This window comes from Falco rusticolus, chromosome 2 (assembly GCF_015220075.1).
Source record: "Falco rusticolus isolate bFalRus1 chromosome 2, bFalRus1.pri, whole genome shotgun sequence".
In the NCBI taxonomy this organism is placed as follows: Eukaryota; Metazoa; Chordata; class Aves; order Falconiformes; family Falconidae; genus Falco; species Falco rusticolus.
In genome coordinates, this window is record NC_051188.1 from 83,228,570 (window position 1) to 83,240,023 (window position 11,454).

At 52.7% G+C, this 11,454-nt stretch overlaps 1 protein-coding gene across 2 annotated transcripts; it reads right to left on the reverse strand.

Moving 5' to 3' along the window:
- Positions 1-2,091: 2,091 nt before the first annotated feature.
- Positions 2,092-4,843, reverse strand: MID1IP1 (MID1 interacting protein 1). Of its 2 annotated transcripts, none has more exons than XM_037378183.1 (2): positions 4,449-4,843; positions 2,092-4,009 (listed from the first exon to the last, which is right to left on the reverse strand). In XM_037378183.1, the coding sequence occupies exon 2, from the start codon at positions 3,863-3,865 to the stop codon at positions 3,371-3,373; it is 495 nt and encodes a 164-aa protein (XP_037234080.1). In that variant the 5' UTR covers positions 3,866-4,009; positions 4,449-4,843; the 3' UTR covers positions 2,092-3,370. The 2 variants fall into 2 exon arrangements, with proteins under 2 accessions (XP_037234080.1, XP_037234081.1); XM_037378184.1 differs by having other exon boundaries at positions 2,092-4,012.
- Positions 4,844-11,454: the final 6,611 nt, after the last annotated feature.

Consider the following 11,454-nt stretch of genomic DNA (forward strand, 5'->3'; position numbering starts at 1 on the left):
CACTTGTTTTCCCTCCTTCCCCTCCCCCCCCCTTTGCTCTTCTTTTGTATACACAAAAATAAATAAGAGTTGACTCATAAACTATAATAGCACGTACTGGGCACTTTTAGATATTAACTGATGCTTCCCATGAGCTATGTCCTTGAGGCTCCTTGGCTGTAACATACCTTCCGCTGTAATCAGTTTGTAAGTGCAAATTGTTCTGAATTTCATTGTTTATTACTCTTCCAATGTCTGCTTTACTGTATATTGAGTCTATTTCATTTAAGTGCGCTAAAAATGATGACTGCTTCTCACAGTGCAGGTGTATATTCCCCTGGTTTGTACATGGTTACTGTAGTTTGGCAAGTTGTCGTTTTGTTCACACGTGACTTGGAAATAAAGCCACTTAACAAAGTATTTGACATCATAAAGATACTTTTACATTAGACTGATGTCATTTGTCATTACCACTTACAAGTATCAGAACCACTTTACCGAGGAAGACTAAAGGGTTTTTGAACTGGGTATCCAATCAAGAGCACTTAAAATGATCCAGTCTTGCAAAAGAAAACTTAACTCCTAATAATAAACCCTGTATTGTACAGCATCACTCATGGAAATTTTTCCCTAGTCAGCATCTAACACACAAAATCTGTGCGTTAAGACTCTGCAAACTCATCTTTGCTTACTGCAATGTCAGGAGCTAGCATTTACATAATTCCCTGCCCAGCCCACCTTTTAGGCCAAGTTGTTTTCCACAGCAGCCAACAGCAAAGTCGCATCCCTTGCCCTTTGCATGAGAAGTACAACCCTGGTTTTACCTGTTGTTTTTTCCCCCCCCCTCTTCACCACCAGATTGCTGCTTTGATCCCAAGGGCCTCAATCCTCCCCCATGACCTTGAAAAAGTGGAATTCTAAAGCATTTCCCAGTTGGGGGTGTGGCAGTATCGCTGCTGTTGCTGTGAGTTTGAGCAGTTTTTGCGGCGGCTGAATTGGGATTACCCAGGCTGCTGCCAGCCACGTGGCTGGGCCCCTGTATGGGAGCCATGTGCAGTTCAGCAACTGCGGGTTAGTCATTGGGCAAGGCAAACCCTTGAGTCACAGTATCACCCTACCTCCTCTCTTACCCAAAGCTTTACTTGTAAGGAAACGTCACCTCTGCTGCCAAATAGCCCTAGCTTGTAACCGCTCTTTCACCAAAACTTTTCTCATCTTTTTTTTTTTAGGATGCAAAGGGAATGGATGTCATTAATATTCATGGTGATACCGCACTAATGCAATCCTATTTTTCTGATGTCACTCATAGTCTAAATCAACATGACATTGCCCCTTGTGCAACATTTAAACAGTATTGTCTAAATCCGCACCAGGAGAAGCTACCAGTTCAGAAGGAGTGCTGTTGAAACTGTTGTTGGCTGCTTTTGTCTGAGGTTTTACCAGCCCTCCCGAGCAGAGGTTGCAGTATGGTTTTCAGACAGCTGAGCACAAGGCAGAAGGGAGACATGCAGCAGAACAGGTTCTCCCTCTCATCCTCAGGAGAACAAAACTTTACTGTCCAGCATAAGGCACTGCATCTTTTGCATCACTTTAGTTAAGACTGTAGCGAGACTGGCGAGCCGACATGTTAGGAAACCAGAGTAATCCCTCTCCTTGTTCCTGACATTTTTCCTGGCATCTTCCCAAGAGAGGAGGGGAAGAGGAGTTAAAAACCTTACAAAAAGAACAAGCATCGCCAAGCTGAAAATCATCTGTTCCTTACAAACTTCTTTACCCTAGAAGGAAAAAAAATCTTTAGAATACATATTTTCAAACACACATGCAGGCTGATTGTTTTAACAATACAAACGTCTGCCAACTAGTACCATGTCTGGAGTGCAGTGTTCTGCACTCTGCAGTGTTCTAGCAGTTGGGCTGAAAAACAAATTGCTGGGCAATACCTGAATTTAAGCAAGAATATCCTTAAAGCGGAGAGAAAAATTCTTTTATTTTTAAAAGAAAAAAACCCCACCAAACAAGCCCTAAATCCGATGGCAATAATACAAAATGCAATTGCAGTATGTCTACAAACTTGGCATTTCAGTGCATGAGAAGAAAACTTCATACGTTATGTAAGGATGTACGTATTTATTAAATCGTTATCCTCTGTGATATGCACACATTGTAATCAGTAAGTACACTTTTAATATTAGAACATGATATAGACACCCAATTCCAAGGCACATTATTTCGCCAAATAAAAGAAAATAATGCAGAGAGAAAGAAATCAATACAACTTGGATAACATAAAACCAATTAATTACTTGTATCCAAGGAAGATTAGAGAGGAAAGAAATGCAAGAGAGAAGGGAGGCAAGTATCCCAGACCTGTTCCAAGGGATAGAAAAGAGCTCCCCACAGTACATTAAGATACTTCCCGAAAAAGCAAGTCATTCCTAGGCTTCGCTCCAACCTCCATGAATCTCTGCCTGCAAAGTAACCATGACTCCATCTTCTCAGATTCTGTTAAAGGGGCACTGACCTTCATGCCAGCATTCGCAAGGAGCAACTGGACTGTCCAGTTGGGAGCAGCTTATCAAACTTAGGCCGTGTATGGTGCAGTCAATATGGTCATTCATCCATTTTGGATACGCCAAGTTATCATCACTACCTAATCACTCCCTTCGGGGCGGGGGGGGGGGGCGGGGTAGGTGTGGGAAGCCCACAAAACCCCCTCTCTTGCACACGAAGAGGCTTCTCCATCTAGTAAGGCAGCTCTGGAAATAACTTCGAACAACAGAAGAATTCCAGACGTTAAAAATATCATTTAATTAAGCATAAGTCATACCAAAAAGTTTTAAGTCACTTTTAGTTAATACATTTGCATTTATTTTAGAATATACTCTACATCTGAGTAAAAAAAGTTTAAATAAACTCCAGTACATGTACAACTGTGGGGACCTGCCATCCGTCCCCTGGCAGAGGGATGCTCGTTTGCTCACTGGGTTCCCTCCCGGGTATCGGAAGCAATTTTTATGTTTTGTTATGTTCATCGGCTTGTGTCGAGCCTCCTGTCTGCCAGCTACGCCACCGCCTCGCACGCGCACCGGTTCGGCACCCCCGCCCGGGGAGGCACAGCAACCGCTCGCCCCATACCCAATAATAAAAAAACCCAAACAAAGAAGGAAGGGGAGGGGGGAAATAATTAATGAGCTAGTATTGATTAATTTACATCTCTCTCTGGCTTGTGCGTTGGTAGAAAACCGGCTGCAGTCCCGGGAGCGCGCAGGGGAGCCGCAGCCCGGGGCACACGCACGCCCCCACGGCGGCGGCAGCAGCGCCGGGCGGGTACGCGCCGCTCCCGCTCCCGGCGGCGTGCCGGGCGCCCCCTTCCCCCGCTCCCCCCCGGCGCTCACTGCCCCCAGCTGCTGAAGCCGATCTCCTGCTTGTATCTGTTGGTGAGGACGTTGGCCTTGCGGGTGAGCTTGGAGAGGACAGAGTGGAGTCCGCTGAGGTGATAGTGGAACTGCTTCTCCAGGTCCTCCTCTCCCTCGCCCTCCTCGGCGGGCCCGCCGCCCAGCTTGTCCTTCTTGCGGGCCGCCTCCTCGCCCGCCGGCGGCTGCACCACGCCCCACTCGATGTCGTTGCGGATGGACTTGAGCAGCATGTAGTGGCTGTACATGTCCCTACGGGAGAAGTAGGAGCCGGGGTCGCCGGGCGGCAGGGCGGCGTCCCGCTGCGGGCAGACGGCGCCCGCCGCGTCCAGCTCCTCCAGCAGCAGCGGCACGTCGCGCAGCAGGCTGGGCACCATCACCGTCTGGTCCATGTTGTTGACGGCGCCGATGAAGCGGTTCATGGCGTTGAAGAGGGAGTACTTCTGGCTGTACGAGTCGCAGATCTGCATCATGCCGGCGGGCGGGCGGGCGAGCTCAGCGAAGCGGCTCGGACCGCGGGGCTCCTCCGGCGGCGACCTCCTCCTGCTGCTCCTCGCTGGCGGCACCGCTCGCCCTCCGCCGCGGGCTGGGCTGGGCGGCTGCTGGCGAGCAGAATCCTGCTGGGAGGCAGCGGCCGGCGGCGGGGTTAGGGGCTGCTTGCCCTCCCCCAACCCGCCTTCCCTTCCCTTCCCGTCCCCTCCTGCCGGCGCCCTCGCCATCTTCTTCTCCCCCCCCTTCCCGCCTTTATCCGCAGCCCCGTCCCCTTTTTTAGGCTTCCCCTCCGCGGCCCTTCTGTTCGCCCTTTCGCCCCCCGCTCCCCCAGCAGCCCTCCGGAGGCGCCCGGTGCAGCCGCCGGGGCTCGCTGCTGCCGCTCCCCTCCGTACAAAAAAAAAAGGCGAAATGCAAAAAAATACACCCCCCCCCCCCTCCCCGCCGCTCCCGCCGGGAGCCACGCGTGGCGCGGCGCTGGGGGGCGGCCGCGGGGAAGGCACCCCCGCACCGCGCCGGCGAGTCAAAATGGAAGCGGCGCCCAGCCGCCGCGGGGGAGGCACCCACCGTCTCCGGAGCCGTCAGCCCGCCGCCGCCCGTGGCCGCGCTCCCATCCCCGGCGCCGTATTTATAGCCCGTATCTTAAACCAAGGTGTTCCCCAGTGCCACCCCCCGCGCCGGCACGCCAGATAAAGGCGGCGGGCGGCTCCGCCTCTCGCCCCGCACCGGGGGAGGGCGCCGCGACGGGGAGGGCGCCGAGACCGCCCGGGACGGGGCCACATCCTGCTCCCCGAGCGGGAGCGGGCGGCGCGGGTTCGGCCTTCGCGGGGGAAACTGCGGAGCCGGGACCCCGGGCTCCCACCCCCCCCGTCCCCGTCCCGCGGCTGCAGCACCGCACCCGCACCCTGAGAGAGGGACGGGGGCTGCAGAGCCCCCCAGCCCCGCGGGCGGGGCACGGCGCCCCGACCGAGAAGGGCTTCAGCACCGCTGTCCGCTCACCCAGCGCCGGGGCCAGCGGCCTTGAGCCGGCGGGGCGCCAGCCGCCCCCTCCACGGCCCGGGCGGGGAGCGGGAGGCGCGGCCACGCTGAGCCGGGGCCGGGGAGAGTGATTGACAGGGCGGCCGGCGGGGACACGCGGGCTCCGCGTGCTGTCCGCGTTCGCCCCGGCCGCCCATTGGCTGCCGGGCGCGCGGCGAGCGTGACGGCCACGCCGCCCACCCCCCCGCTCCGCGTGCCGCGGCGGCAATTAGAGCGGGCCGGCAGGGAGGGCGCCTCGGCCCGGCCCGCGTCGCCGCCTCCCGCCAGACCGCCGGGGAGCCGCGGCTGCCCGCTGTCCTCCCGCGCCCCGCCTCGCTTCGCCGTGCCAGCCCCGGGGCCGGGGGGAAACGGGCGCGCCCCCCCTCGGACAGCCTTTGTCTGCGGGCCAGGGCTGCGGAGGGCCGCCTGCCAGCGGCCGCGGGGAGGCCGGCGTCACCCCACAGCCTCACCTCCGGGCCCAGCCAATCGGCGGCCCGCCCAGCGGCCCGGCTCCGCCACCCCCTGCCAATCAGCGAGCCTCGGCAGCAGCCAATCGGAAACGGCAACCCCCTCCGGCACACCCCCGCCGCCGGCTCGCGCGGCCCTGGTAACGGGCGAGTCGGCTGGTGGAGCAGCCGTGGGTCACGTGGGGCAGCACGGCTCGGGGGGAGGGGGAGGTGCGGGGTTGTGTGTGCGGCGCGTTGCCGTGGCAACGGATCAACCAACAGCCAGAGGCGGCCCCCCCCGCTGCCGCCCCGCCGGGGCCTGCGCGGCGCCGGGGAAAGCCCGTGGCCGCGTCCCGGGTGGGCTCGGGGAGCCGGCGGGGCCGCCGGCCGCGGCGGGGCCCCAGAGCTCGGCTTCGCCCGCGGCAGCGGAGACCGCGGCTGGGCGGGCAGGAGAAGCCCGGCCCGAGCTGCGCGGCCTCGCCTGCCGTCCCTGCCGTGCCGGGTGCCGGGCGCTCCCCGCAGCCTCGCAGCCCCCCGGGGCTGCTGGCGGCCGCCCAGGGCCCGGCCCGAAGTCGGGAGGCCGGTTCCCCAGGCACCGGGCGGCAAACCGGCTGTGTGAGAGCCGAGGTGGCAGCCGGGCGCCCATCGCCAGCAGCCCGGGCACGGCTGATACTTGGCGGCTAAGCAGCAGCAAGAGAGATGATACGGGGAGGTATAAAATTTCAGTCTGTTCGCAGATAATTTCCCGCAGGAAAAAAAAAAAAAAAGAAGAAAATAATCTCACCAGGCCAGAAAATTGGCCACAACATACATTTGCATCTTTATATAGACACACTGTGTCATTAATACAACATTAACAATTTTGCTGCCTTTAATTGAAATACAGTGTGTGCTGAACATTCAATAAATTGGAAGAAGCGGTAAATCTTCAGGAACAAGAAATCGGTTTACTGTCCAACGTTCCTGTCCAAATTAAAAAAATGAAACACTGAACAAATTAAAACTGAAGGCTGTGCCCGTGGTTAGAACTTGCTGGCTGGGGAGGAGAAAAAGTTGGTGGAAATAACCCAGTTTGAAGCTGCAAATGGGAGAAGTATGCAGTCATAGCAAAAGCACCAGATGAGGAAGTGCCGTGTCTTCACTGCACTGGTACTACACGAATTATGACCTGAGCATAAAATCATTTTCACCCCTGCCTGCCCTCCTTGTTTCCCACACGTATAGCCACACGGTCTGCTTCCACCTTTGACTGTGAATGTTACCTCGCTTTAGCGTAGCACTAGTGCGGTGCTGTAGCCTGTGCAGGCATGTGTCTAACCCATTAGGCAGAGACAGATCATATTCAAGTCAAACTTCACAGCATAAGGCAAACGGCTTTTTTTTTTTTTTTTTAACTTCCTTATGTTCTGATCGATTTTGATATGCAGTGTAAATGTCTCTGGTACGTATAATGCATATCATTAACACAAGCCTGAGTAGGTTTGATTGCTCTTTGGTTAGAATGAAATAAAGGAGCACGTATTTCTAACTCCAGTGCTATGTAATTGCAATGGCTGTGCACACAAGAGAAAAAGAAACAGCACTTTTCTTTTTTCCTTCCTGTTAAGAAAAGATGATCACATTTGTGGCACCAACCTTCATAGGCAAGCAGCATTTGTTTAAAATATTTCCTCTTGAGAATGATCTGATTATCATGGCCGTGCAGCGCCTGGAAAAGACGTCAGCTGGAAACCCCTTATCTGGTGTCCCGAGCAATGAGGAAGCTTGCATATTGTCTGTCTGGCAGTCCAAGAAGGTGTAAACACTTACCTTTGCCCAGCACAGGGGCCCGGGTAAGGAAACCAAAAGGGCAACATGCAACTGTAGTCTTTATCCAACGCCTCAACTGGACGGAGCGCTCCTGACGTAGAAGTCCAGAACTGTGGGGGTGAAAATGCCTTTCTGCTTGGATAGATTTGGTGCTGCTATTCAGGAAAGAAATTGTCACATATAAGTTACTATATTAGCTACAAACCTTTAATTTTCCCTAAAGTGATTGAGAGCTGGTGGTGCTCCGCCATTTCTGGATGAGTGCCTTCTTTCTGTGGCCAACTCCTGAAGAACAGGGATAAACTATCGCTATTACTATTTAGCTGTTACTGTTACTGAGCTATTCCTAGTATTAACCAGTTAGCTGTACATCAGTATTTAGCCACAGTAGCACTAAGGTTAGTGCTACAAAAGCTAGCTGTAGGAACAATGCTGCTAGTGGTCTGTCTCCTCCGGCAACATTAGCAGCTGCGCAGTATTTTTCAGGAAAAGACAGATGATTCTGTCACCTTGCATGGGTTTTTGTACCATTTGCAAGGCCTATCTAAATTCTCTCTTCAGTGGCAACAGGGTAACAAACCATCTTTGTTAACAGTTTTCCCAGGATGCATGTTGGCACGGAATAGGTGCCACTGGCACGTTGCAGACCGGCAATGGCTACACTTTGGCAGTTAGGAAGTTGTTCTGCTGCACAGTGTTTGCAAAATAAGATGAGAACTTGTGTGGGTGAAAAGTGATAAATATGTGCAAATATTTAGTGTTGCGTTCTGCAGCCTGGGAATACCATTTGGACTGGCCCGTCTCTTGGGAATTTCATTTCCTCTTGTAATTTGTTGTTGATGTGACACGGCAGATTAAGAGTTCAGCCTCAGAAACTGCGAGTCATTTCCTTATATTTCTATTTGGCATACAGTTTTTCTCAAACTTGTGAACTGCTTCCCTCATTTTGGGTGGCAGTACAGATGCATACATTTAACACTCCTTTCCTCCTATCTCCTTCTGAAACCAAGTCCAGTTGTACAAAACTCTGAACTGAGGAAGCCTGTCATTTCTCATCTAGAAGGAATGTATGTAAATTTATTGGCTTAATTGATGCCTCTCCATGAGTTTCATGTAATCAGCCCTTGTAGCTTAACGTGCTAATGAATAGGGTAAGTAGAAATCTAATATGTTAAAGGAATGCAGACCAATTTGTCTGAGTCCTGCTGAGACCTGTGATACAACTTTTGCACAGATTTACTCGTCTCTCTTCTATCTTTCGCTTAGCTGCCTTTTAATTGTGATTCAGTTGGTCCCCCATGAGGCCAGAGATTCTCCAAAGTGGACAGAAACCTCTGGGAAGGTGTGCAGAGGGGTGAGGAAGAGGATGTTTGTAAAAGGGAGCAGGGATCGTAAATCCCCTTTCCTCCTATCACACATGCAAATCTGAGTGAGACTGCATGCTGCCAGAAGTGGCACAAGAGCTCTGTGGCGTCGTGTCTCAGCGCAGAGGAGCAGGAGTGTTTCGTGTGCATGGCGAACAGCGTGGGATTCCAACGAGAGCTCTGCTGGGAGCAGGAGTAGGGCACAATGCCGGGCAGGGAGGTGGCTGTCGCAGGTGACTCCAGTGGAACCCCTCCAAGTCACCTGTCTCTGCAGGTTGCACCCAGGTCTCTCCAGGCCCGCCAAGTCCTCGCTTCCTCAGAAGCATTCCTGGAAATCACTGCAAGTTCAGCTTCAATCTGTCTGCCAGTGACTGTGTATTTTCAGGGCCTGGGATCCCTCTCAAGTGGTGCTCAGCTAGCACCAGGAGGTCAAAACAGGCTGACAGACACGCCGCCTTCCCCCACCATAAAGGAGCCGATGGGATAAATGCTGCCACGGTGTTGTTTGCACGGCATGTGCACAGCATCCTTCTCCTCTGCCTTTCGCCAGCCTCATCCGTTTCCCCTGGAAGCTGGTCGGAGCAAGCACCGTGATGTGCAGTGCCCAGGACAACAGCGGCCCTTTTCAAGTGGCTCCTTAGCACTGCCATAATAAGCCTGATAAATAAAACATGGCTTGCAGACATGGATTTACTGGAGAGGGCTAAGGGGGCTGTAGCTCCCTCATTAGTATCTCCCGGTGCAGCATGTGTGCTCCTCATTATGTGGCACAGTGGCAGTTGTCTAGTCATCCACGATGAGGCTGCAGCCACTCCAAGGATGCGCCAGGGATCCCAGGCATCTTTTTTTTCTCCTGTGTTAATAATGGGAATTTACAAAAGAAAAAAATATCCTTGAATATGAAGAGGAAAGAAGGGGGAAAGACTGCAAGTCTCTCCAGGACTTGGCAGGCCTGGAGAGACCTGGGTACAACCTGCAGAGACAGGTGACTTGGAGGGGTTCCACTGGTCTGATTTTCTCTCCCTTGCATCTCAGCAAACGCGGAGAAATCCATGTAGCTGTGCTGATATGGAGTTGGTGTGAGTAGAATCAAGACCTCTGGACTGCACAAAGTCTTATTTTGGGGAGCTTTGTTTCCCTTCAGTCAAAAATACTGCTTGTAAACTTGTGGCCAAAGTATAAACTTCATACTTTCCCTCCCATTTTTCTTCTGTTCAAGGGAAAAGAATCAATTTGGCCAATTTAAAGTCCCTCAAAGCTGGGGACTCAGGAATCTGGGTTAATCTGAACAGGGTTTGTGGAGGTTTGATCCAGCTTTTCTTTCAGGCCATCATTTAAATCCCTCCTACTGCCCGCATACAAGCTGCAACTGCATCATCATAGTAACCCTGTGACCGAGAGGCATGAGAGTCTCCTCTGAGACTGTAATCTCACTCTAAACGGCTCTCTGGCGGGTGCTTGTGAGTGGTGATACATCATGCAATTTTCTCCTTTAGAGGCTCGCGGTGTCATCTCCGCCGTGATCCCTGCCCCGCCTGGCCAGTGCTGGTAAGCCGGAGCCCGGGGCTGGCCTGGGAGCGGGTTCCTGGCACAGCACCACACGGCTGGGGCACCTGCAGGGTCATGAAGGCATCAGCAAAATCTGCCTCTTCCTCTCTGCCACCCTGGCCACGCTCCTGCAGGGAAGATGCCCATTTAGCATGGCAGGAGACTTTAATGGCATAGCAAAATAATCCTCAATAAACTCGTGACTTTCTGTAACGGTATTTAATATGCAGACAGCCAAACGAATGCCACCATGATATATTTTTATGGACAAATATTACATATTAAGCCCTGATTTATACATTTGAGCGTAATACCTGGGGCTTTGAGGAGAGCCTTTAATCTCTGTCAGCGAGGCAGCAAGCATGCTAAAACGCCAAGTAAATCTGCATGGGAGTGGTGAACTGAGCACAGCGTATATCAGAGATCTTCCGCCTGATAAAATTAAATACACAAGGCCACCTTTCTGTGACATTAACGGTTTGATACGCAGGGGCTGACATCAGGAAATACGGATCTGCACTTCCCACTCTGACCAAAACCTGCAGTGTTCCTGCTGCTTCTGCTGTCCCCATCCTGACGTGGGGGAAGGGTGCCACCTCAAGCTCCCAGAAGTTCCTGGGTGAAGGAAGGTCTCTGCCTGAAAGTTCTCCCCTCTCCTCCCATCACCCTGCCGCACCTTGCCTTCTGTGTAACGGCCTGGGTGCAGCCGGGGATGGTTGGGGGTGCCAGCACCCTATTTGCCCTTTGTCAGCATCTCTAGTAAGGTGAGCGTCATCTCAGCATCGGGTTCTGCATTTAATAATCTCACTAGCTCAACTGTTTCTATCTGATTCTCCCTTCTGAACTGATAAATCTAAATTGCACATTTTCTAAACCGCTTAGCTTAGGGGTAAATCTTTCAGGTATCCTCAAATGACTATCTGGTGTCTTCTGCACCTGTCTAGCACCATCTACTGTAGCTTTTTTATACCGTTTTCCTTTCCCTTCCCATCTGCAGGCTTATGATTCCTGCAGGAGCTGCCTTCATCCCGAAGAGTTTAGGGAAGAACGGGAGCTCTGATTTCGTTTGAAAGACCTGGGGCTGGCATGATGGTGAAACAAATACAATACACATTCATCCTATTGATTAAATTCCTCATTTAAAACCAGTGACCTGGTTTTCATGTCTAGCTTGATGTTGTTAAATGTTCTCAGTGCTCAGAAAGAGAAGAAGATGGAGCAGAAGAAAGGTGGCTTCACTAAAGTTTTCCATGCTGGCAGGTGGAGCAAGAATTAGGGATGTGGCAGGACAAGGGGCTGGAGCAGAGCTTTGGGGGTGTGTGTGTGTGTGTGGTGTCTAGAGGGCCTGCATGGCAATAAATCTTCAGTTGCTGCCAGAAGATGCCAAGG